General features: G+C 48.4%; 1 protein-coding gene and 3 pseudogenes across 1 annotated transcript; all 4 read left to right on the plus strand.

Moving 5' to 3' along the window:
• Positions 1–1151: 1151 nt before the first annotated feature.
• LOC132241743 (lysine-specific demethylase 4D-like) lies at positions 1152–4965 on the plus strand (annotated as a pseudogene).
• Positions 4966–9793: 4828 nt separating this feature from the next.
• LOC132240649 (cyclin-dependent kinase 9-like) lies at positions 9794–11070 on the plus strand (annotated as a pseudogene).
• Positions 11071–16511: 5441 nt separating this feature from the next.
• LOC132240651 (apoptosis inhibitor 5-like) lies at positions 16512–18137 on the plus strand. The gene is given in 2 exon segments (XM_059708110.1): positions 16512–17991; positions 17994–18137. Coding segments are annotated over 2 exon segments (1509 nt in total). The 3' UTR covers positions 18023–18137.
• Positions 18138–19660: 1523 nt separating this feature from the next.
• On the plus strand, positions 19661–21704 carry LOC132241744 (lysine-specific demethylase 4D-like; annotated as a pseudogene).
• The last annotated feature ends 2829 nt before the right edge of the window (positions 21705–24533 follow it).

Here is a 24533-nt window from a genome sequence, read left to right on the forward strand (position 1 = left end):
TTCACGCTCTACCATCCCAGCCCCACTGGGACCGTCTCAGCCTCACTGGGACTGTTTCAGCCTCACAGGGACCGTCTCAGCCTCACAGGGACTGTTTCAGCCTCACTGGGACCGTCTCAGCCTCACCGGGACCGTTTCAGCCTCACTGGGACCGTCTCAGCCTCACAGGGACCATCTCAGCCTCACAGGGACCGTCTCAGCCTCACAGGGACCGTCTCAGCCTCACAGGGACCGTTTCAGCCTCACTGGGACCGTTTCAGCCTCACAGGGACCGTTTCAGCCTCACTGGGACCGTTTCAGCCTCACTGGGACCGTTTCAGCCTCACTGGGACCGTTTCAGCCTCACTGGGACCATCTCAGCCTCACAGGGGCCGTTTCAGCCTCACAGGGATGGTCTCAGCCTCACTGGGACCGTCTCAGCCTCACAGGGATGGTCTCAGCCTCACAGGGATGGTCTCAGCCTCACTGGGACCGTCTCAGCCTCACAGGGATGGTCTCAGCCTCACTGGGACCGTCTCAGCCTCACAGGGACCGTCTCAGCCTCACAGGGATGGTCTCAGCCTCACTGGGACCGTCTCAGCCTCACAGGGACCGTTTCAGCCTCACTGGGACCGTTTCAGCCTCACTGGGACCATCTCAGCCTCACAGGGGCCGTTTCAGCCTCACAGGGACCGTTTCAGCCTCACTGGGACCGTTTCAGCCTCACAGGGACTGTCTCAGCCTCACAGGGACCATCTCAGCCTCACAGGGACCGTCTCAGCCTCACAGGGACTGTCTCAGCCTCACTGGGAATGTTGAAACCTCACAGGGGCCACCGTAGCCTCGCAGTGGGCGCCGCATCCCATAGTGGGGGTGAAGGTGCGAATCAGAGCTCCTCTTGCTGTCTCTCCTGCTGGAAGTTTCTGAGAGCAGTCTGCAGGTGCTGACATCATACTTTAACTGGTCAACACGAAGTTTGGCATTCTGTCATTTGTTGGGCGGCTCCTTGCTGGACAAAATCTCCAGGCATTCTTGCTGGCTGAATATCTGGTACGCTTGCTTGGGTTTCGTTTTCTGCTAAGTGCACAGACTGCTTGTCTGCCGTCTCCCGGTGTCCCATGTGAGACTGGATCTGGTAGAGGTGCTTGTGTGTTTGCTGGTACAGCGGTTCCATGTCGCCGTCCCAGCCGGGTCCGGCTACGGCCTCCTCCAAACCCGAGTCTGCTTCTTGAGTGTGTCCCCCATGGGTGCCAGGAGTTGAAATCTTCAGTCCGTTGGTTTATGCTGCAGAAGTGCAGGTGGTTCCCTCCGTGCCACTGGCACAGCTTTGGCGGGGATGTAAATTGAGTACGGCAAGGTCTCAAGGAATCACCAGGGCAGAGCAAGCAGCAATGTCGTCTCCGCGACTCCTCGCATCTTCGCGACTCTGTGTCCCCTAGTGCCAGCGAGCAGCTCCGCGAGAGAGCCACCCTTGTTTTCTGACCCGCTGCAAGGCTGTCCCACCTCTCCCCATAGGGGTCTGGGACCTCAGAATCCCGCCCGAAACAAGCTCAGTGGATTTGAGAGTTTGTAACCCCTTCCAATTGAGAAAACAAAAAAACAAACAAAAAAAAACACGCTTCTTGAGTGTGTCCCTTATGGATGCCAGGAGCCAAAATCTGCAGTTTGCTGGGTTATGCTGTACAAACACCGGTGTTTCCTTTTGTGCCTCTGGCACAGCTTGGGCGGGAATGCAAATTGAGTAGGGGTCCCAGGGAGTCACCAGGGCGGAGCAAACAGCAATGGCTCCACGGCTCCTTGCCTCTCTGCGACTCCCTAACTCCACGACCCCAAGTGCCAGCTAGCACCTCCGCGAGAGAGCCACCCTCACTTTCCGACTGCTGCAAGGCCATCCCGCCTCTCCCTGCAGGGGTCTGGGACCCCAGAATCCGGCCCCAAACAAGTTCAGTGGACTCGAGAGTCTGCAACGCTCTCCGATTAAAAAAAAACCGCACATCCAGTTGCAGCCCGCCTGGCGCACAACTCCGTACCTCTGTTCTTGGCGCCTCTGTGTATCTTACTCAGTCTCAGTGCTCTTATTTCTTTCCTTCCAGTTGTAGAACTTCCACTGGGCCAGCTTTCCCATGGTTCTGAATGACAACTGTTTGTCTTATAGTTGGTAGTTTCAATGTTGTTGTGGGAGGCAGCACGCACAGGTCTGTACCTTACACCGCCATCTTGGTCAAATTTTCAGTTTATTGAGGCACTTATGGGGTTTTGTGTATTTTCATATTCAGGTTGCAAAGAAATATTTTCACTGAAAATAGTTTTCTTTAGTGAGATGATAAAACAAGGTTTACAACAGTGATAAAGGACATTTTGGAGCATGTGGTTGATCAATTATATTGGACCTGATTGAATAAAATTATGTTTTCATTCACATTTTCATACTAATATATATTTTTAATATATTCTCTTGGTTTTTTTACAGAAAGGAAGGGAGAGAGATAGTTAGAAACACCGATGGGAGAGAAACATCTATCAGCTGCCTCCTGCACACCTCCTCTATCCACTGAGCTAAACCAGTTAGGGCCATACTAATAATTTTTACTGAACTATCAATGAAAATATCCCAATTGTTTTGTGCAAGAAACTGCTGAATCATGGATGTAGTTTCTGAATGAATTGGCAAGCTGGGAGATATTTTTATAATTGTAGTTGCTTAAAGAGTTCAAGTTCGAATTGTTGGTGCTGTGTGACATAGGTGAGATGTTATGTTGTTGTTGTGGTTAATATTTATGTGTTCGATAATAGTCGCTTCATGCAGTTCTCTAGCAACCTTAGCTGTATTCAGAACAGACTTTGGGATTTGGGGAGTTTGGTGCTTATTAATTTAAAACCTTAGCATCTGAGGAACGTGGCATCTAGACTCTAAGATTTAAAATAATGACATTTCATCCAGTTGTGAAAAAATATATTTCGAAAATATATTGTTGCCCTGATCGCTTTGGTTCAGTGGATGGGGCGCCGGCCTGCGGACTGAAGGGTCCCAGGTTCAATTTAGATCAAGGGCATGTCCCTTGGTTGCGGGCACATCCCCAGTGAGGGGTGTGCAGGAGGCAACCGATCAATGTTTCTCTCTCATTGATGTTTCTAACACTCTATTCCTCTTCCTTCCTCTCTGTAAAAAAATCAATAAAATATAATATAAATATATATATATTGTTTACATGGAATCCACAGACAGAGCAGGCCTAGTTAAGAAACTCAAAACCAGGAGTCCATAGCATTGTAATGTCCAATCCCGTCCAGCAGGTGGCAAGGGGGGGGTGTTCCAGGAAAAATCCTCATGTGTTGGGGAAAAGCTGAAAGTATCTGACCCAGGCACCTAGGATTTTGAGGATTTGGAGTGAAAATATTTGAAGAAACCTTTATACAACCAAATTATGTCATTGAACAAAAATCAATGACACCTTATATGATAAAAACGCTGTGAACTATTTATTCAGTACCTACTGGAGCAGGAGTGTGGAGTGTCGCTGGGCACACGGAGGACATGGACCTTTACAGCATCAACTACCTGCACTTCAGGAAGCCCAAAACGTGGTACGCGGTGCCCCCAGAGCACGGCCAGCGGCTGGAGCGCCTGACCAGGGAGCTTTTCCCGGGCAGCTCTCGGGGCTGCCAGGCCTTCCTGCGACACACGGTGGCCCTCATCTCGCCCACTGTCCTCAAGGAGAACGGGGTCCCGTTCAGTCGCATCACTCAGGAGGCTGGAGAGTTCATGGTGACCTTTCCCTATGGCTACCACGCTGGCTTCAACCATGGCTTCCACTGTGCGGAGGCCATCAACTTTGCCACCCCGCGATGGGTCGACTATGGCAAAGTGGCCTCTCAGTGCAGCTGCGGGGAGGCCCAGGTGAGCTTTCCCATGGATGTGTTCGTGGGCCTCCTGCAGCCCGAGCGCCATGAGCTGTGGAAACGCGGGCAGGACCAGACTGTTGTGGACCACGTCGAGCCCATGGCACTGGGCAGCCAGGAGCTGAGTGTCTGGAGGGAGCGCAGGGCGGCCTGGAGATCTGCGCTGGGCCTGAGGCACCTCCAGCCCCATCGGGCCACGCACACCCCTCGATCAGTTGGCACGGGCCATGGCTTCTGAGGCCAACACAGCACTCTGGTCTTGTGCTCGAGCCATGCCTGCACCCCTCGCTAGCCTGGGGTTCAGCCTCTGCTGCCCAACCCGCGGCTGCCGCGGCCCTCTGCTCCTTGAAGCCCTACCCACCCTCACAGCCAACCCCGGGCGCATCTGCCCCGGATCGCCAGCCAACTGGCACACGTGGTCGCGGTCGCGGTCGTGGTCGCGGTCGGGGTCGCGGTGGTGGTGGTCGTCCTCGGGAACAGGGGACTCAAGAGTCCATTGTTCAGGCCCCGGCTAAGAGGCGCCGCCTAGTGGGCGCAGTGCGCACAGCTCCGGATCCCAAAGCCCAGCCTGTGCCTGAGGACAAACCCTCCATGGACAGCCCAGCACTGCTGGTCCCAGCATCCTAAAGCGGCTTTTGGGTGCTGCTGTGCTCCCGTCCCCTAAACCCAGGGGACACCTACCTTTGTTCTCCATGTTCTTTTGTGTGGAGATTCATTGAGCCTGGCCACATTTACATCTCAGAGCTGTGAGCAAGTTTGTAAGCCACTGGTCTTGCATGAGAGTTCCCCTGTTGCCTCTGGACAGGCTGAGTCCCTGGGATTTAACAAGTTCGCCATAGTTTATTCTTCCTCCCAGACCCTGGAATGTCCTTGGACACTGCTAACTCCTGTGTGGCCAATGAGCTTCACCCACTGGACACCCCATGTCTATGTGCACCCTAAAGCTTCTGCTGAGTTGGCCACGGCAGGATCTACCCCAGACTCCCATCCTCTGGAACAGCTGTGGATGTTGCCCATCTTCAGAGGAATCCTGGGCTTTGGTTCCCCTCCAGTCTCCCTCCCTTTTCTTTTCTTTCTACCCTTCCCCCACCCAACGCCCTCTCCTGCTAAACCAAGCCCCTTTGACCAATTAGGTCAGCAGAGACTCAAAAGTCAGTTATGATCTTTCTGAGTCACTGATATGTTTAAAATGCTATCACCAGTATTTGTTCACAAATATATTAAAGGTAACTGATATCTGACTATTTTTCTAATATTGTTCATTCAACCAATTGATGGTTAAGGTTACTGTTTTCTGCACTTGTCTTAGTGATTATATCAAAAAATTTTAAGCAAAACATATTTTTATGGCCTAGTAAAATTGTGTGGAGTTGGTGAATGAAGTTGGGGATGGTTGTAGGGTTTTGCTTGACTGCCTGGCTGGGGAATTGGATATACAGACATTATCTTTGGGATGACTGGGTGGAAATCATTTGGCACTGGGCTGAGCAGTAGTACCTGACTTGCTAGGAAACATGAGCAAGCAGAGGACAAAAGTACCATCTTCCAAATTTTTTCTCTTCAAGTCTTCTTGCTGTTTCAAAGCTATATGTATGTATATATTTTTTATTTTTATATATTTTATTGATTTCAGAGAGGAAAGGAGAGGGAGAGAGAGATAGAAACATCAATTGTGAGAGAGAATCATTGATCCGCTGTCTCCTGCACACTCCCAACAAGGGATCGGACCCACAACCCAGGCATATGCCCCGACTGGGAATCAAACCATGACCTCCTGGTTCATAGGTAGATGCTCAACCACAGAGCCATTTCAGTCGGGCTATATGTATATTTCATGTGGTTAATTCCCTGATTCATTTCAATGAACATCCATTAAATAAATTAACAAGATTATTCCAATTGGTAATATGTGGGGATGGGACAGTGGGGCAGAATTGGCAGGAGCTGGCCTGGGTTCTGGTGATCAGGGGAAGCTTAGAGCAGGAGACCTTTCTGAGACCCAACTGACAAAAGGAGTTGGTTTCCACTTAGAGGAAACAGCAAATGTAATAGCTCTACTGTGGAATGGAAAGGAAGCTTGTTTGTATGAGTCATAGAATAGAAGAAGGAGAACCATAGAACCTTGTGACTCATATTAGGTATTTGAATATTTTTTTAATGACTAGTTTATTAAGTATTTTTATTGATTTCAGAGAGGAAAGGGGTGGGAGAGAGAGATAGAAACATCAATGATAAGAGAGAAACATTGATCGGCTGCCTCCTGCATACCCCCTAGTGGGGATTGAGTCCACAACCCGGGTATATACCCTTGACCAGAATCGAACCCAGGACCCTTTGGTCCACAGGCCAATGCTTTGTCCACTGAGCCAAACCTCCTAGGGCTGTATTTGAATATTTTTCAACTTAAAACAAGGCACTGGCAATTTAAAACAGCACTTGAGATGATGTGACATCCATATTCAATCAGCATAGCTCTGTGGACAATGGGGAGAAGAACTCAGAATTACTAAGTGATACAGGGAGAGTTGATGGATGTTTTGACTTAGTCTTTACTACTGAAGATGCACAGAGTGGACAAACTCAGAATAAATTTTGGAATTTGAAAATGATAGTTTGGGTACAGAAGGAAACATTTCAAAGAAGCAAATCACCTTTCCCCTGGCCCCAGCCCTCCCCTATAGAATTTCAGTAACCCTCAGGCACACGAAGCACCGAATAAACAAGTGAAGAGCAGTGAGTACCCTCCTGTGAAGCTAGTGAGTGTGTAATTGGTGAAAACTGTTGAGAAACAGTAGCAAGGTAAAATTTGAATTCACATAATCTCTGATCAAGAGATTCATTTTTAAGCACTGGTGCGGGGTCCTCCAATAGATGTGTGGGAGGATGTTCACAGCAGCGGAGTAAGAGGTCAGAAGGGGAAACAACGGGAGGCCCAGCGGCAGTGGAAACGTCTGTACAATTGAATGCAGCACGCAAACAAAACAAAGTTCAGCTCTGTGCGTGACAAAACGAGGGAAAAATACACACCAAAGGAAACATGAAAACATTCTCTTCTTAAAGGGTTATTTTTAAAGGTCCTAGAAGGTTTTAAAAAAATGGGTACAGTTTTAATTTCATATTGGTTACTGAAATTTATATGCTTGTAGTTCAGACAGGGTTAGTAGGAGAGGCAGATGAGGCAGTGTTCCCAAAGCAGGAGCCTGAGTCAGGTACCGAGTGACTGGCAATAGAGTGTTTCTTGACCTGGGACATGGTTTTATTTTGTTTACCCTACAGTTATTAATAGTTGTTAATAGTTTTTTTAAATTTAATTTTGTTTTATTTCTTAAAGCACTACAAAGAGTATCACACATGTCTCCTCCCCCCTCCCCTCCCCACCCCCTTGACATTCCCCTGGCCTCCCACAAGGAGGTGGGTTTCACACATATAAAATTCGGCCTCCCACCCCGCAGCGTCCCGCGTCCATTGGCTATTCCCACATGCATGCACACAAGTCCTCTGGTTGGTCTCTTACCGCCTCCCCCCAACCCTCCCTAGGCTTCCCACTGTAGCCTGACAGTCCGTTCAATGCTGCTCTCCCTCTGCATCTCTTCCTCGTTCATCAGTTTACAATGGTCTTTCCAGCTACAAATGAGTGAGACCGTGTGGTACTCCTCTCGGCTTCCAAAGGGCCATCGCAGCCTCGCAGGGGCCGTTTCAGCCTCACAGGGGCTGTCTCAGTCTCCCCAGGGCCATCTCAGCCTCACCATGGCAATGTTAATAGTTCTTAATATGTGTAAGTTAAGCTGTACAAATATGCTTTGTGAATTTATATAAGAACATATTTTATAATTAAAAAAATGTTAAAACTTCCTGCTTTAAAAAAAATTATCATGTACTGGTTTATAGAATTGTTTGTTATATATTGCACTGTTTTGTAGACTGTTTTTAAAAATAGATTATATTTCTAATTTTTTTCATTCTTCCATTCTTCGTTGACACCTTCTCTTATTTATTATTGTATTACACTTAGTGATACTTTATTTTTTAGAACAGTTTTAGATGTAAAAAAATTGATCATAGAATTGGGAGAGTTCCCCCCATATAACTACCCTCATGCTACCTCATTTACAGTATCCCTTATTATTAACACCTTACAATACTGTGGTACATTTGTTACAGTTAATGAATCAAGGCCTATACGTTATTTAATAAATCTGTTATTCAGATTTGCTCAGTTTTTACTCAATGTCCTTTTTATGTTCCAAGATCACATTTAGCCCTGACCGGTTTGGCTCAGTGGATGGAGCATCAGCCTTCGGACTGCAGGGTTCCAGGTTTGATTCCGGTCAAAGCCAGGTACCTTGGTTGCGGGCACATCCCCAGTATGGGTGTGGAGGAGGCAGCTGATCGATATTTCTCTCATCGATGTTTCTAACTCTCTCCCTCTCTCTTCCTCTCTATAAATGGCACACCCAAAATTATCCAAAACTAGGAAATCCCAAACATTTGCAGAACTTGAGCAGAAGTTTCTCCTTCTTTTAAAGTAAGAGCACCTTACTTGAAACCGCAACCACAAATGTAAATTTTGTCACACTGCACATCATGACCCAAGAATGACTTGCTGTGGGTTTTTTTGGTTTTGTTTTAGTTTTTTTTCTTCTTTTTTTTTTAACCAATAAAGGTTGAGGTGGAAAACCGAACAGCATTCAAAATTAATCACAAGCTATCAAAAGAAGAGTGTTTTGACAGTTTCTAAGCATGCACCTAAAATTTGTCACCGATCAAAAAATAATGAGATTAGAAGTCAGGAAAATGGTGACTAAGCCAGGACGGGGCCGGAGAGAGACCTTTTCTTGCTGCCTTTCAATTTTATTAGATTGTGATCAAGAGGGTTCTCAGTATGTTAATTCTGTGGAATTTTTATTGATCTTTATTTTGTGGTCTTATATGGATAAGATTTTGTAAGTGTTTCATACGTATTTAAGAGCATTTTTTTTTATTTTATTGATTTTTTACAGAGAGGAAGGGAGAGAGATAGAGAGTTAGAAACATCGATGAGAGAGAAACATCTATTAGCTGCCTCCTGCACGTCTCCTACTGGGGATGTGCCCGCAACCCAGGTACATGCCCTTGACCGGAATCGAACCTGGGACCTTTCAGTCCGCAGGCCGACGCTCTATCCACTGAGCCAAACCGGTTTCGGCGAGCATTTTTTATTTGTTATGTGGTTGCAGGTTACGTGATCAAAGTTGTTGCAGTTATTCAAACTTTCATAGCATTTAATTTTCTTCTCTGATTGATTATCTATCAGGTTCTGAGAGAATGATATTAATTACTGCTAGTCTAGGGTGGGTTATCTTTTCGAATATTTGTGTGGTTTCACTTACTCACTCCTGTATTTTTAGCACACTCCTTTATTTCTAACATCCTAATCTGCTTAGCGATTGCAGTTCCGTTTTTACTTTGATTTAAAAGGTGGCCTACTCAAAGTGAAAGGATTAACGAGGCCTCCTCCCCAGATCCCATTAGATGGGCAATGAGATTACTATGGCCCGGGTATAAAGTCAGGCCCAAGGAGATGTAGGCTGCATTGGAAAGCCAGCTCTCAAGCGGATACTGTCTCCCTGGATCCTGCAGTACCTTCACCTGGAATTGGGATTTTGCCCCCTGCGTGCCCCTTACGGGGAATCGAACTCATAATCTGGGGAGTTCATCTGGAGACCTCCTGGATCATGGATCAATGCTCAGCCCTTCGCCACACCTGCCAGGCTGAAAAACACCGTTTAAAAGTAAATACTTTTGGCCTGGAGCACGGAGACGAGGCGGAGAGCAAGAGCGGCGGTGGCGGCGGAGGTGGCTGCAGCGGCGGCTTGGGGAGCCTTGGAGGCAGCGGTGGCCCCTTGGAGCCGGCCATGGCGAGACGGAGGCGGCCATGGCAAAGAAATACGACTTCGTGGAGTGCCCCTTTTTGTGATGAGGTGACCAAATATGAGATGCTCACTAAGATCGGCCAAGGCACTTTCGGGGAGGTGTTTAAGGCAAAGCATCGCCTGACCGGCCAAAAGGTGGCTCTGAAGAAAGTCCTGACGGAGAACGAGAAGGAGGGGTTCCCCATCACGGCCTTGCGGGAAATCAAGATCCTCCAGCTTCTAAAACATGAGAATGTGGTCAACTTGATTGAGATCTGTCGAGCCAAAGCTTCCCCCTATAACCGCCGCAAAGGCAGCATATACCTGGTGTTCGACTTCTGCGAGCATGACCTTGCTGGGCTGCTGAGCAACGTGTCAGTCAAGTTCACACTGTCTGAGATCAAGAAGGTCATGCAGATGCTGCTCAATGGCCTCTACTACATCCACAGGAACAAGATCCTGCACAGGGACCTGAAGCCAGCGAACGTGCTCATCACCCGAGACGGGGTCCTCAAACTGGCAGACTTTGGGCTGGCCAGGGCCTTCAGTCTGGCCAGGAACAGCCAGCCCAACTGCTATACCAACCGTGTGGTGACACTCTGGTACCGGCCCCCGGAGCTATTGCTCGGGGCGCGGGACTACGGCCCCCCCATTGACCTGTGGGGTGCTGGATGCATCATGGCGGAGATGTGGACCCGCAGCCCTATCATGCAGGGCAACACGGAGCAGCGCCAGCTTGCCCTCATCTGCCAGCTCTGTGGCTCCATCACGCCTGAGGTGTGGCCAAATGTGCACAAGTACGAGCTGTTTGAGAAACTGGAGCTAGTGAAGGGCCAGAAGCGGAAGGTGAAGGATAGGCTGAAGGCCTACATGCGCGACCCCTATGCACTGGACCTCATGGACAAGTTGCTGGTGCTGGACCCTGCGCAGCGCATCGACAGCGATGATGCCCTCAACCATGACTTCTTCTGGTCTGACCCCATGCCCTCAGACCTCAAGGGCATGCTCTCTACCCACCCGACATCCATGTTCCAGTACCTGGCGCCACCATGCCAGAAGGGCAGCCAGGTCACCCAGCCTTCCACTAACCAGAGCCGCAATCCCACCCATATCAACCAGACGGAGTTTGAGCGTGTCTTCTGAATGGCGGCGCTGCTGCTTTCCTTAGGGCTCTATCTTCTGCTCTGTGACTCGCACTGTGGAGACAATGGGGCATTTGAGTTTTTTCTCCAGTGCGTATTTCATCTTATCCCCACCTGGGCACTGGGAATGCCATCCCCGTGGACTGGAGTAAAGCTTTGGCTCAATGTCCAGGGACTGAGAAGTAGAAACATCAATGATGAGAATCACTGATCCACCACCTCCCCACTGGGGTTCGAGCCCCCAACCCAGGCACATGCCCCTGGCTGGAATGGAACCTGGGACCCTTCAGTCCGCAGGTTGACGCTCTACTCACTGAACCAAACCAGCCAGGGTCTTGATTCCCTTTTTATCATTTAATCACATCTTTCCTTTTCTTTTGCATAATTCTGTTTTGTTTTGTTTTTACTAATATCCTGAGCTAGAAATAAACATCAATAGGTTTTCAGATATATATATTACTATAGGAATTATATATATACTAGAAGCCCAGTGCATAAAAATTTGTGCACTCAGGTTGGTCCCTCAGCCCACCCTGTGCCCTCTTGCAATCTGGGGCCCCTTGGGGGCCCCTTCCCCTGGCTGCTGGCACCAGTTTTCCTCCGGTGCCCAGAACCCAGGCCTTCGCTCTTCGCTGGGAGGGGCCCACACGGTGGGCGAGGGGCTTAGCTCTTTTAAAAATACTTCTGAATGTTTGGTAAATAACCCTGTAGGAATCTACTTTCTGAAACATGCTGGTTGTTAAGGGCTGATTTGGGTAATCAACAAAATGTATGTTAAAATCCTAATCCCCAGAACCTCAGAATGTACCTGTATATGGAGATAAGATCTTTAAAGAGGGGATTACATTAAATTGTGGCAGTTCCAGTGGGACCCTTAGCCCATCTCACTGAAGTCCTTATAAGAAGAGGAATGTTGGGGTCCAGCCCTAGCAGGTCCAGGGGTTCCCAAAGAAGGAATGACACAGAGGCAGCATTCAGGTTATCATCATAGCCAGGTTCTCTTTTTATTGTCCTGTTACATCTATATTTATACTATTTGATCCTATAAACATGCCTCTATTAGCTTTTTTTTTTTTTGCATCGGGTCCATTTATTGGGGGGTCAGTCAAAGGGGGAGCTGGCTAGGGTGGGGTAGGGCAGCAGCTTGTCTGGCCCCCGAGAAACCCAACTTAAGTCCAGAGCCTCGAGGGCTTAGAAGCCAAAGTCTTCCTCCACCTTTATCTGCATGGGGGCCAGCTCCGGAGTCAGCGGGACTCCTGCCCAGTGCCCTTCCTATGGCACTCGCCGCCTCTTCCAACTGCTGGGCCCCTCCTCGCCAGGGGCCGGGCTGCTGGCTTCTGTGGGCGCTGGCGTCCTCCTGGGCGGGGACAGCCCCTCTTTCTCTGGAGGCTCGTTCTCAGCGTTGCCTGGGTTGGGGGCGTCTCTGCCCTGGCTGCCCTCGTCCTCCAGTAAGATGGTGAACTGGCTGGCCCGGTAGTTGTCACCGTAGGAGTCCAGCACCTTCATGAGGAACCTCCGCTCCTGCTGGAGTCTCCATGTTATCCTCTATATCATCTGATGGAGCCTGTTCAGGACCCCCTCCTTCGCCTGCTCAATCTCCCTGCAGCGCCGATCCAGCGCCTGGTACTTCCTGCGATTGAGTTCCTGTTGGCGCCGCCCTTGCTGGCCTCAGGCTGCCTCCTCCTCTTCGTCTCGCTCCTGGAGGCTGGAGCTGCCCAGACCCCCAAACACGAACTCCACTTTGGTCTCAAGCTCGCTCTCCAGGATGTGACCACCTTCAGCGGAGGCAGTGCCAGCTCCCAGCCGGGAGGTGCTGAGAACTCCTCAAAGCCCACAGCTGCCATGGACCCCTCTCTCTGCTCCAGCTCCATTTCTCCCTGGCTCCCGACGCAGAACTTCCAACCTTGCAAGCCTCTAGTTTAAAGTGGCTTGCGAAACTACAGCCCATCGGATTTCACAGCCAGGCACCCAGGCCCCGCCGCTAAGCCTCCTGGGAGTTGTAGTTCTCTATTTCCGGCTTGCCTCCCTCACCCCACCCCCACCCCAGTCCCAACTGAAAGGCCCTGCTGGCTGGTCTAACCCTGTGGCCAGGCATCTGAGTCACCTCGGGTCTTTATTCCTGTCCCGACACCACGCCATCTGACCATGGAGACTCTCCTCTTTCGAGGCCCCTGGGTCTCCTTCTGGGTCTCCTCAGCCCAGGTACTGGATCGCGTGCCCCAGCAGCGATACAGCCCTGGTGCCTGGGTCTCCTTCTGGGGCCTGGCTGTATCGCCCCCGGACCTGATGGCGTGCCCCAGCTGCGATGCAGCCCCGGGCCCTGGGTCTCCTCAGCCTGGGCACCGGATTGCGTGCCCCAGCGGCAAAAACAGCCCCGGCACCTGGGTCTCCTTCTGGGTCTCCTCAGCCCAGGCACTGGATTGCGTACCACAGCTGCAACTCAGCCCCGGGCCCTGGGTCTCCTTCTGGGGCCTGGCTGCGTCACCCCTGGGGTCCAGATGGTGTCCCCAGGCAGCTATGCAGCCTGGCCTCTGGCCCCGCCTCTGGGTGTTCTCCCATCACTGGTGATCAGTGATCTGAGATGCCAGGCAGACATCCGCCTCTTCCCTGCCCCACCCAGCTTCTCCCATTACTGGCCCAGGGCCGGCAAAGGCGGCCAGGTTCTCTTATCACAGAAGCCGGCAAAGGAGGCCTGGCTTCTCCGAGCAAAGGCAGCTCGGTTCTCTGGCTCTTGGCTGCCGCCTGGGCTTCCGATTGCAGTCAGCGGCAGGCAGCTTCTTCCCTCCTTCCCCTTTCGCCTCCCAGCATTGCGCCTATGTTGGCAGTTAACTGCCAATCTTAGTTGGCAGTTAATTTGCATATAGCCCTGATTAGCCAATGAAAAGGGTATCGTCGTACGCCAATTACCATTTTTCTCTTTTATTAGATAGGATTAATTTTCAAATAAATATGGTTGGTTCAGTTTTTATTGTTGACTTCATTATTTTCTCTTAAAAACGTTTTTAAATGAGAAGATACCAGATCAGAAATTCAATTAACATCTCTCTCTCTCTCTCTCTCTCTTTCTCCCTCTCTCTCTCTCTCTCTCTCTCTCTCTCTCTCTCCCCCCTCCACTCTCATCTTTAATTTCCTACCTGAAAAATAGAAAATCTGAGAAAATGACTATGTCCAGCCTGTCTGAAAGCCAGAAAGGGAGTTTATGTCCCTTCAGGACCCAAGGATTATCACCCCAACAAGAATTCCTTAAGTAAAGAGAAAAAGTAAATAATGGCAATGAAAAATTGTCCAAAACTAGGAAATCGCCAACATCTGCAGAACATGAGCAGAAGTTTCTCCTTCTTTTAAAGTAAGAGCACCTTACTTAAAACTGCAACCACAAATGTAAATTTCGTCACACTGCACATCATGACCCAACAATGACTTGCTGTGGGGTTTTTTGGTTTTGTTTTAGGTTGTTTTTTTTTTCTTGTTTTTTTTTAACCAATAAAGGTTGAGGTGGAAAACCGAACGGCATTCAAAATTAATCACAAGCTATCAAAAGAAGAGTGTTTTGACAGTTTCTAAGCATGCACCTAAAATTTGTCACCAAGCAAAAAATAATGAGATTAGAAGTCAGGAAAATGGTGACTAAGCCAGGACGGGGCCAGAGGGAGACCTTTTCTTGCTGCCTTTCAATTTTATTAGATTGTGATCAAGAGGGTTCTCAGTATGTTAATTCTGTGGAATTTTTATTGATCTTTATTTTGTGGTCTTATATGGATAAGATTTTGTAAGTGTTTCATACGTATTTAAGAGCATTTTCCATTTGTTATGTGGTTACAGGTTACGTGATCAAAGTTGTTGCAGTTATTCAAACTTTCATAGCATTTAATTTTCTTCTCTGATTGATTATCTATCAGGTTCTGAGAGAATGATATTAATTACTGCTAGTCTAGGGTGGGTTATCTTTTCGAATATTTGTGTGGTTTCACTTACTCACTCCTGTATTTTTAGCACACTCCTTTATTTCTAACATTCTAATCTCCTTAGCGATTGCAGTTCCGTTTTTACTTTGATTTAAAAGGTGGCCTACTCAAAGTGAAAGGATTAACGAGGCCTCCTCCCAAGATCCCATTGGATGGGCAATGAGGAGATTACTATGGCCCCGGGTATAAAGTCAGGCCCAAGGAGATGTAGGCTGCATTTGAAAGCCAGCTCTCTGGATCCTGCAGTACCTTCACCTGGAATTGGGATTTTGCTGGTGGAAGGTAGGTCACTTGATTTCTGCTATTTGTGCTTGTGACCAAAAGAGCTATTTTCCTATTACAAGTTTAAAGAACTGACTATAGTTTTATATTATTTACCATTGAGAAATATGCATCTGAATATCATTCCCTTGAGTTAAAGCAAGTTTTTATTCTTTTAAAAATCAGTTGATTTATTTAGAGAGAGAGCGGGAGGAATAGAGAGAGATGGAAACATCGATGAGAGTGAAACCGATCAGCAGCCCCCTCTGTGCCCCTTACTCGGATACAAATTCATAATCTGGGCATGTATCCTGACGGGGAGTTCAGCTGGGGACCTCTGGGATCATGGATCGATGCTCAACCCTGAGCCACACCTGCCAGGCTGAAAAACACAGTTTAGAAGTAAAAACTTTTTATTTTTCTTGGGAGAGGGAGAGGGGAGAGAGAGAGAGAGAGAGAGAGAGAGAGAGAGAGAGAGAGAGAGAGAGAGAGAGAAACATCAATGTTGAGAGAGACTCATTGATCGGCTGCCTCCTGCACATCCCCCATTGGGGATCAAGCCCACAACCCAGGCATGTGCCCTGACTGGGAGTCGACCATGATCTACTGGTTCATAGGTTTATGCTTAACCATGGAGGCACACTAGCTGGGGCATATATGTACTTTTGAGAAAATGATTTATTTTACTTTTCAAAATTATTATCAACGAGGTGTTCATAAGATTAAACTTTAATTTTTTAAGACTCGCCCTGGTGCATTTTTAGATGTGTCCCCTATTTTATTATACTGTGCTTATTTATTTCTACTTTGCACGCTTAGGTTTTTTCATTTCTAATGGTCTTTTCTAAGAATCAGGTTTTAGAATAATTTCTATTAGGTGTTAGGTGTGTGTGTGTGTGTAATTCTTTATGAATATTCTGTGTTCTTGTCTTCCGGTTTAGCTTTTAAACTTCCTTGAGGAAACTTTCCGCTACAGCGGGGTGAGGAGCCATCCAGGCACTCCAGCCTGTGATCCAGGAGAAGCCTCAGAGACCCTAACACTCCAACTGAGGAGGCTCACAGCGCTCCATGCTGAAGACCCGCTCTCCCCTCTTCCCCCAAAACGTCTGCTCCCTGGGGACTGGTCCATATCCTTCAGGCACAAAGTACAGACCAGCGTGGGCCCCACTGGTGAGGCCGAAAGCCTGGAAAAGGTTTAGTTGTCAAACACTCAATCTGAATCACTGATACACCAAAACTTAAAAAAAAACAAAAAGAGATAGTGTGGCTCGCGGGCTGGGGGCAGAAACTTCGGGGGCGGCGGTCGAGCCAGCGAGGACAAGGAGGACAAGGAGGACGACCCGCAGGAGCTAGCCCTGGGCTTGTCGCTCACCATGGTGACCGTAGAGGAGCTCTACCGCAGCTATGGCATCCTAGCCGATGCCATGGAGCAAGTGGGCCAGCATGAAGATGCCTATCAAGTGATATTGGATGGTGTGAAAGGTGGTACCAAGGAAAAAAGGTTAGCAGCTCAGTTTATTCCAAAATTCTTTAAGCATTTTCCAGAATTGGCTGATTCTGCTATCAATGCACAGTTAGACCTCTGTGAGGATGAAGATGCATCAGTTCGACGGCAAGCAATCAAAGAGCTTCCTCAATTTGCCACTGGAGAAAATCTTCCCCCAGTGGCAGATATTCTAACCCAACTTTTGCAAACAGATGACTCTGCAGAATTTAATTTAGTGAACAATGCCCTATTAAGTATATTTAAGATGGATGCAAAAGGGACTTTAGGTGGCTTATTCAGCCAAATCCTTAAAGGAGAAAACATTGTTAGAGAACGAGCAATCAAATTCCTTTCTACAAAACTTAACACTTTACCAGATGAGGTCTTAACAAAGGAAGTAGAGGAACTTATACTAACTGAATCCAAAAAGGCCCTAAAAGATGTGACTGGTGAAGAATTTGTCCTGTTCATGAATATACTGTCTGGGTTAAAGAGCTTACAGACAGTGATTGGAAGAAAGCAACTTGTAGAGTTGGTGGCTGAGCAGGCTGACCTAGAACAAACCTTCAACCCGGCAGATCCCGACTGTGTGGACAGGCTCTTAAAGTGCACTCGGCAGGCGGTAACCCTCTTCTCGAAAAATGTGCATTCCACAAGGTTTGTGACTTACTTCTGTGAGCAGGTTCTACCTAACCTCAGCTCCTTAATTACTCCAGTGGAGGGTCTTGATATACAGTTGGAGGTATTGAAACTGTTGGCAGAACTGAGTTCATTTTGTGGTGACATGGAAAAGCTAGAAACAAATTTAAGGAAACTGTTGGATAAGCTATTGGAGCACATGCCTCTCCCTCCAGAAGAAGCAGAAAATGGGGAGAATGCTGGTAATGAAGAACCTAAGCTGCAATTCAGTTATGTCGAGTGTTTGTTGTACAGCTTCCACCAGCTGGGTCGAAAACTTCCAGATTTCTTAACAGCCAAACTGAATGCAGAAAAGCTCAAAGATTTTAAAATTAGGCTGCAGTACTTTGCACAGAGCCTGCAGGTTTATATCAGACAACTTCGCTTGGCTCTCCAGGGTAAAACGGGCGAGGCCTTAAAAACAGACGAGAACAAGATTAGAGTGGTTGCATTGAAAATAACAAATAACATCAATGTTTTAATCAAGGATCTCTTCCACATTCCTCCCTCTTATAAGAGCACAGTAACATTATCCTGGAAACCTGTACAGAAGGTTGAAATTGGGCAAAAGAGAGCCACTGAAGATACAACTTCTGGTCCACCAGCCAAGAAATCTCCAGCAGGACCAAAAGGAGACTCAAGGCAGATTTATAATCCTCCTAGTGGGAAATATAGCAGCAATTTGGGCAACTTTATGAGAGGAGCCTTCAGGGGAAGTAGAGGTGGCCGAGGTTGGGGAGCACGAGGAAATCTTAGTCAGGGAAGACTCTACTGAATAAGACATCACATTCTTCAGCATCGTCATGAGCTTAATATACTTAAATTCTACTACTCATTGGATGTCCCTTAAAAGGACTCTGCCTTCAGCTAAAAACTTATTGTTCTTTATACCTTTGTATGTATGATCTACTTTTGCAACAGACCGTGGTTGTGTCCAAGGTAAAACCACAGCGATATTTTTGGATGCTTTGTGCACAATCTGTTTTTGCAATATCATCATTATTCAGACTTCATATTTTGAATCTTTTAAACATCCTAATAATTTGTTGAGAGCCATTCAAATCTAAAATATAATGAAATTCTATTTCCGATAACTGGTAAAGATGATCAGTTTTGAAAGCGTACTGATTTTCTTCTCCCCTCTGTCCTTTCCCTCCCAATATATATAGAGAAGAGTAATGGTCAATTTTAACATTTGGTTTTCATTGATTTTCTTTAATAAAGCTGCTAGGCAATGGTTCAGCATTCCTACCTAGTGTACTAAGAGCAAAATACTTAAATGTAGAAGTATTACATTTTTAGGAGAATGTAAGCTGCTTTACAGTGCTTACTTAACTCTTCTCCATATGTTGTGATAAGCTTTTGAATATGGGATCTTACTATTTGAATAGAAATGTGTATGTATAATATACATACATACACACATACATAAGATATGTGTGTGTATATGTATATATACACATATACATGCCGACTACACAACATAAATAATTTTTTAAAATTCCAGGAACAGGTAATCTTTGACATGGTGATTACCCTTTTGAGGCTGAATCCATTATTAACTTGTCGTCTAGGTTTTTTTCCCAGTAGTGAGGGATTTTGAGTCCGTTGCACTTACATGATTATTGTTATTTAAAACTGAAAATAAGCAAAGGCTACGTTGTCAAAGATGAGTTTGGCGATCCCTTTTGGAGAAATACAGACAAAATACTGAATCTGATGTACATATAGGTTTCTACAGGATGACATGGAATAATTTAGAATTTGGGAATTGAATAACCAGGACAACCCAGGAGAAGTGACTTGATAACATGTTCTACCAATAATAAGGGATTCTCTCTGTTTGCTTTTGCCACTTTGAAGATTTTAACTTCTCAGGTTATTAATCAAAATTATTGTATAAGTTAGCCAATAGAATATTTAGGTTAAAAGACATATGGGGGGGGTGTGGAGTGTTTAATGTCATGGGCATTTTTAGTAGCATAGGTCCTTTGCTCTGCATTTGAATGTTTCCTATATTTTTGTTTCACAGTTAATATTCCCTCCCCAAGTTTGCTACTCAAATTCAATGTATGAGCAACATTTTCTAGTAGTTTGGCCCATTTTTTGAGGAGTAGTTAGTAATTCCAATGGCAGTGTCTTCATTACTGTTAACCCTTACATTGGGGGAAAAACAAAACCCCTTTGTTAGAATTACTGCACATGTTTATGGGATAAATATATTTTGAAGACTAGAATTATACAAGTGAGCATAAGAAATTGTTCAGCTTGTTTATGGAGCGATAGCAATAATCTAAACATTCCAAAAGACAGTGAGCTGAACCTGAGCTCCCTTGGAATCTGAACAGACATAGGAATATGGAATTGCTATTTGAAAACTGTGACCAGGTGGACGAAAGCCATTTCAAGTATAGGAACTGTATTAGGACTACAGTTATATGAATTTGAACATTAGGGGTAACTTTTCCCCTTTTTCTTTTTTAAATAATATTTGTAAACTCAAAGCTGAGCAGAATTGACTTTCCTTAAAGTTTGATATTGAGTTGACTGTGTTTCTTCCTTTGCCGCCTCGTGATTCCCCTTCCCTTTCCGAAGGCAATAATGCGCAACTTACGTTACCTTGGCTTCAAAAACTTGAATGGAAAACTTCATGTCATGATTGTTTTTCTTTTGCAAGACATCTGTTTATCACATTGTTCAAAAGTAAATGTTTCCTTATGCTTTTGAAATAAATTTCCTTTCATAATTAAAAAAAAGAGAGAGAAGACATTACTCCCTCATAATCAGATATCTAAAACATCCCTGAGAACTCAGGAATCCTCTGCTTACACTGCAGCCATGGTGTCTATGAACCAAGTGGGACAATCATGACCTTCCACCCAACCATGGAAGAACTGAAAGATTTCAACAAATATATTGGTTACATGGAATCCCAAGGTGCCCACCGAGCGAGCTGGCATGGCTAAGATCATTCCACATAAGGAATGGAAAGCCAGACAGACCTATGATGATGTCAATGACATGATGATAGCCACTCCCCTCCAGCAGGTGGCGTCTGGGCGAGCAGGTGTGTTCATTCAATACCACAAAAAGAAGAGGGCCATGACAGTGGGCGAGTATCGCCTGTTGGCAAACAGGGGACAGTATCAGACTCCACCACACTTGGACTTTGAGGATCTGGAGCGGAAATACTGGAAAACGGGCCTGTACGACTCGCCCATATATGGCGCTGACATCAGTGGCTCCTTGTTTGATGCCAACACTAAGCAATGGAACCTTGGCCACCTGGGAACCATCCAGGACCTGCTGGAGCAGGAGTGTGGGGTTGTCATCGAAGGCGTCAACACCCCCTACCTGTACTTTGGCATGTGGAAGACCACCTTCGCTTGGCACACGGAGGACATGGACCTTTACAGCATCAACTACCTGCACTTCGGGGAGCCCAAAACGTGGTACGCGGTGCCCCCAGAGCACGGCCAGCGCCTGGAGCGCCTGGCCAGGGACCTTTTCCCGGGCAGCTCTCAGGGCTGCCAGGCCTTCCTGCGGCACAAGGTGGCCCTCATCTCGCCCACTGTCCTCAAGGAGAACGGGGTCCCGTTCAGTCGCATCACTCAGGAGGCTGGAGAGTTCATGGTGACCTTTCCCTATGGCTACCACGCTGGCTTCAACCATGGCTTCCACTGTGCGGAGGCCATCAACTTTGCCACCCCGCAATGGATCGACTATGGCAAAGTGGCCTCTCAGTGCAGCTGCGGGGAGGCCCGGGTGAGCTTTCCCATGGACGTGTTCGTGCGCCTCCTGCAGCCCGAGCGCTATGAGCTGTGGAAACGCGGAGAGGACCGGACTGTTGTGGACCATGTCGAGCCCATGGCGCTGGGCAGCCAGGAGCTGAGTGTCTGGAAGGAGGGCAGGGCGGCCTGGAGATCTGCGCTAGGCCTGAGGCACCTCCAGCCCCATCGGGCCACGCACACCCCTCGATCAGTGGGCATGGGCCGTGGGGCTCGCGGCCACCTTGGCTTCCGGGCCCTTGTGCGCAAGCTATGCCGTCGCCCCTCGCTAGGCCGGGGTTCTGCCTCTGCTGCCCAGCCCACGGCTGCCGCGGCCCTCTACTCCTTGAAGCCCGACCCATCCTCACAGCCAACCCCGGGCCCATCTGCCCAGGATCTCCAGCCAACTGGCACACGTGGTCTCAATCGTGGTCATCGTCCTTGGGAACAGGGGACTCAAGAGTGGACTGTTCAGGCCCCGGCTAAGAGGCGCCGCCTAGTGGGCGCAGTGCGCACAGCTCCGGATCCCAAAGCCCAGCCTGTGCCTGAGGACAAACCCTCCATGGACAGCCCAGCACTGCTGGTCCCAGCATCCTAAGGTGGCTTTTGGGTGCTGCTGTGCTCCCGTCCCCTAAACCCAGGGGACACCTACCTTTGTTCTCCATTTTCGTTTGTGTGGAGATTCATTGAGCCTGGCCACATTTACATCTCAGAGCTGTGAGCAAGTTTGTAAGCCACTGGTCATGCATGAGAGTTCTCCTTTTGTTGCCTCTGGACAGGCTGAGTCCCTGGGATTGAACAAGTTCGCCATAGTTTATTCTTCCTCCCAGACCCTGGAATGTCCTTGGACACTGCTAACTCCTGTGTGGCCAATGAGCTTCACCCACTGGACACCCTGTGTCTATGTGCTCCCTAAAGGTTCTGCTGAGTTTGCCAAAGCTGGATCTACCCCAGACTCCCATCCTCTGGAACAGCTGTGGATGTTGCCCATCTTCAGAGGAATCTTGGGCTTCGGTTCCCCTCCAGTCTCCCTCCCTTTTCTTTTCTTTCTACCCTTCCCCCACCCAACGCCCTCTCCTGCTAAACCAGGCCCCTTTGACCAGTTAGGTCAGCAGAGACTCAAAAGTCAGTTATGATCTTTCTGAGTCATTGATATGTTTAAAATGCTATCACTGGCATTTGTTCACAAATATATTAAAGGTAACTGATATCTGACATTTTTTCTAATATTGTTCATTCAACCAATTGAGGGTTTGAGGTTACTGTTTTCTGCCCTTGTGTTAGTGATTATATCAAAAAAATTTAAGCAAAACACATTTTTGTGGCCTAGTAAAATTGTGTGGAGTTGTCGAAACCAGTTTGGCTCAGTGGCTAGAGCATCAGCCTGGGGACTGAAAGGTCCCAGGTTCGATTCCAGTCAAGGACATGTACCTGGGTTGCGGGCACATCCCCAGTGGGGGATGTGCAGGAGGCGGCTGATCGATGTTTCTGACTCTCTGTCTCTCTCCCTTCCTCTCTGTAAAAAATCAATAAAATATATTTTTAAAAAAATTGTGTGGAGTTGGTGAATGAAGTTGGGGATGGTTGTGGGGTTCTGCTTGACTGCCTGGCTTGGGTATTGGATGTACAGACATTATCTTTGGGATGACTGGGTGGAAATCATTTGGCACTGGGCTGAGGAGTAGTACCCGAGTTGCTGGGAGACATGAGCAAACAGAGGACAAAAGTACCATCATCCAAATTTTTACTCTTCAAGTCTTCTTGCTGTTTCAAAGCTATACGTATGTATATATTTTTATATTTTTTTGTATTTACTAGGGGCCCGGTGCACGAAATTCGTGCACTGGGTGTCTGGGGTGGGGGGAGTGTCCCTCAGCCCAGCCTGCCCCCTCTCACATACTGGGAGCCCTCAGGCGTTGACCCCCATCACCATCCAATCGCAGGATCGGCCCCTTGCCCAGGCCTGACGCCTCTGACAGAGGTGTCAGGCCTGGGCAGGGGACCCTCATTTCCCCCCATCACTAGTTCTGCCCCAAGCCCAGGCCTGATGCCTCTGGCCCAGGCATCAGGCCTGGGCAGGGGACCCCCAGACCCCTCCGATTGCTGGCTCTGCCCCTGGCCCAGGCCTGATGCCTCGGCCAGAGGCGTAGACCCCCATCACCCTCCGATCACCTGATCGGCCGCTTGCCCAGGCCTGACGCCTCCGCCAGAGGAGTCAGGCTTGGACAGGGGACCCCCATCTCCCCCCGATCACTGGCTCTGGCCCCCGCCCAGGCCTGAGGACTCTGGCCCAGGAATCATGCCTGGGCAGGGGACCCCCATCTCCCTCTGATCGCTTGCTCCACCCCCCGCCCAAGCCTGACGCCTCTGACCCAGGCTTCAGGCCTGGGCAAGGGGACCATCATATCCCCCCAATCCCCAGCTCCGCCCCCCACCCAGGCCTGATGCCTCTGGCCCAGGCATCAGGCCTGGGCAGGGGACCCCCAGCCCCCTGCCCAGGCCTGATGCCTCAGCCAGAGGAGTTGACCCTCATCACCCTCCCATCACCAATCACCAGATCGGCCCCTTGACCAGGCCTGAGGCCTTCGGCAGAGGTGTCAGGCCTGGGCAGGGGACCCCCAGCTCCCCGTGGTTGCAGGCTCCACCCCTGCCCCGGTCTAACGCCTCTGGCCTAGGCGTCCGGCCCGGGCAGTGGGGACCTGCAGCAGCAGCGGGGGGCGCCGCGATAACACGGGCTCCGACCCTGCCCCTGCAGGACGCCTCTGGCTGAGGCGTCCGGCCCGGGCAGCGGGGACCCGCAGCTGCAGCGGCCCCGCGATTTCGGGCTCCACTTTAGGCCCAGGCAAGGGACTCCTAGCTCCTGGGACTGCCAGCTTCGACCGTGCCCAGCTCCCATCGCTGGCTCCACCCCTACTTCCTGCTATCACTGGCCAGGGCGGAAAAGGCGCCTGATTCTCCGATCATGGCTGGGGGGCAGGGCAAAGGCGGCCCCCTCATAGCCAGTTAGCCTGGAGGTCAAATCACCCCCGCTATTGCCGACAACAATCAATGCTTAACTACAACAAGACTGCACACAAAGACCACTAGGGGGTGCACCAAGAAAGCATAAAAAATGCGGAGACAAAGAAACAGGACAAAACTGTCAATGGAGGATATTGAGTTCAGAACCACACTTTTAAGGTCTCTTAAGAACTGTCTAGAAGCCGTCGATAAATGTAGTGAGATCCTCAAGAAATCTAATGAGACCCTCAATGTTATGATAAAGAACCAACTAGAAATTAAGCATACACGGACTGAAATAACGAATACTATACAGACTCCCAACAGCAGACCAGAGGAGCGCAAGAATCAAGGCAAAGATTTAAAATGCGAAGAAGCAAAAAACACCCAACCAGAAAAGCAAAATTAAAAAAGAATCCGAAAATACGAAGATAGTGTAAAGAGCCTCTGGGACAGCTTCAAGC

This window comes from Myotis daubentonii, chromosome 9, assembly GCF_963259705.1.
Source record: "Myotis daubentonii chromosome 9, mMyoDau2.1, whole genome shotgun sequence".
NCBI lineage: Eukaryota > Metazoa > Chordata > Mammalia > Chiroptera > Vespertilionidae > Myotis > Myotis daubentonii.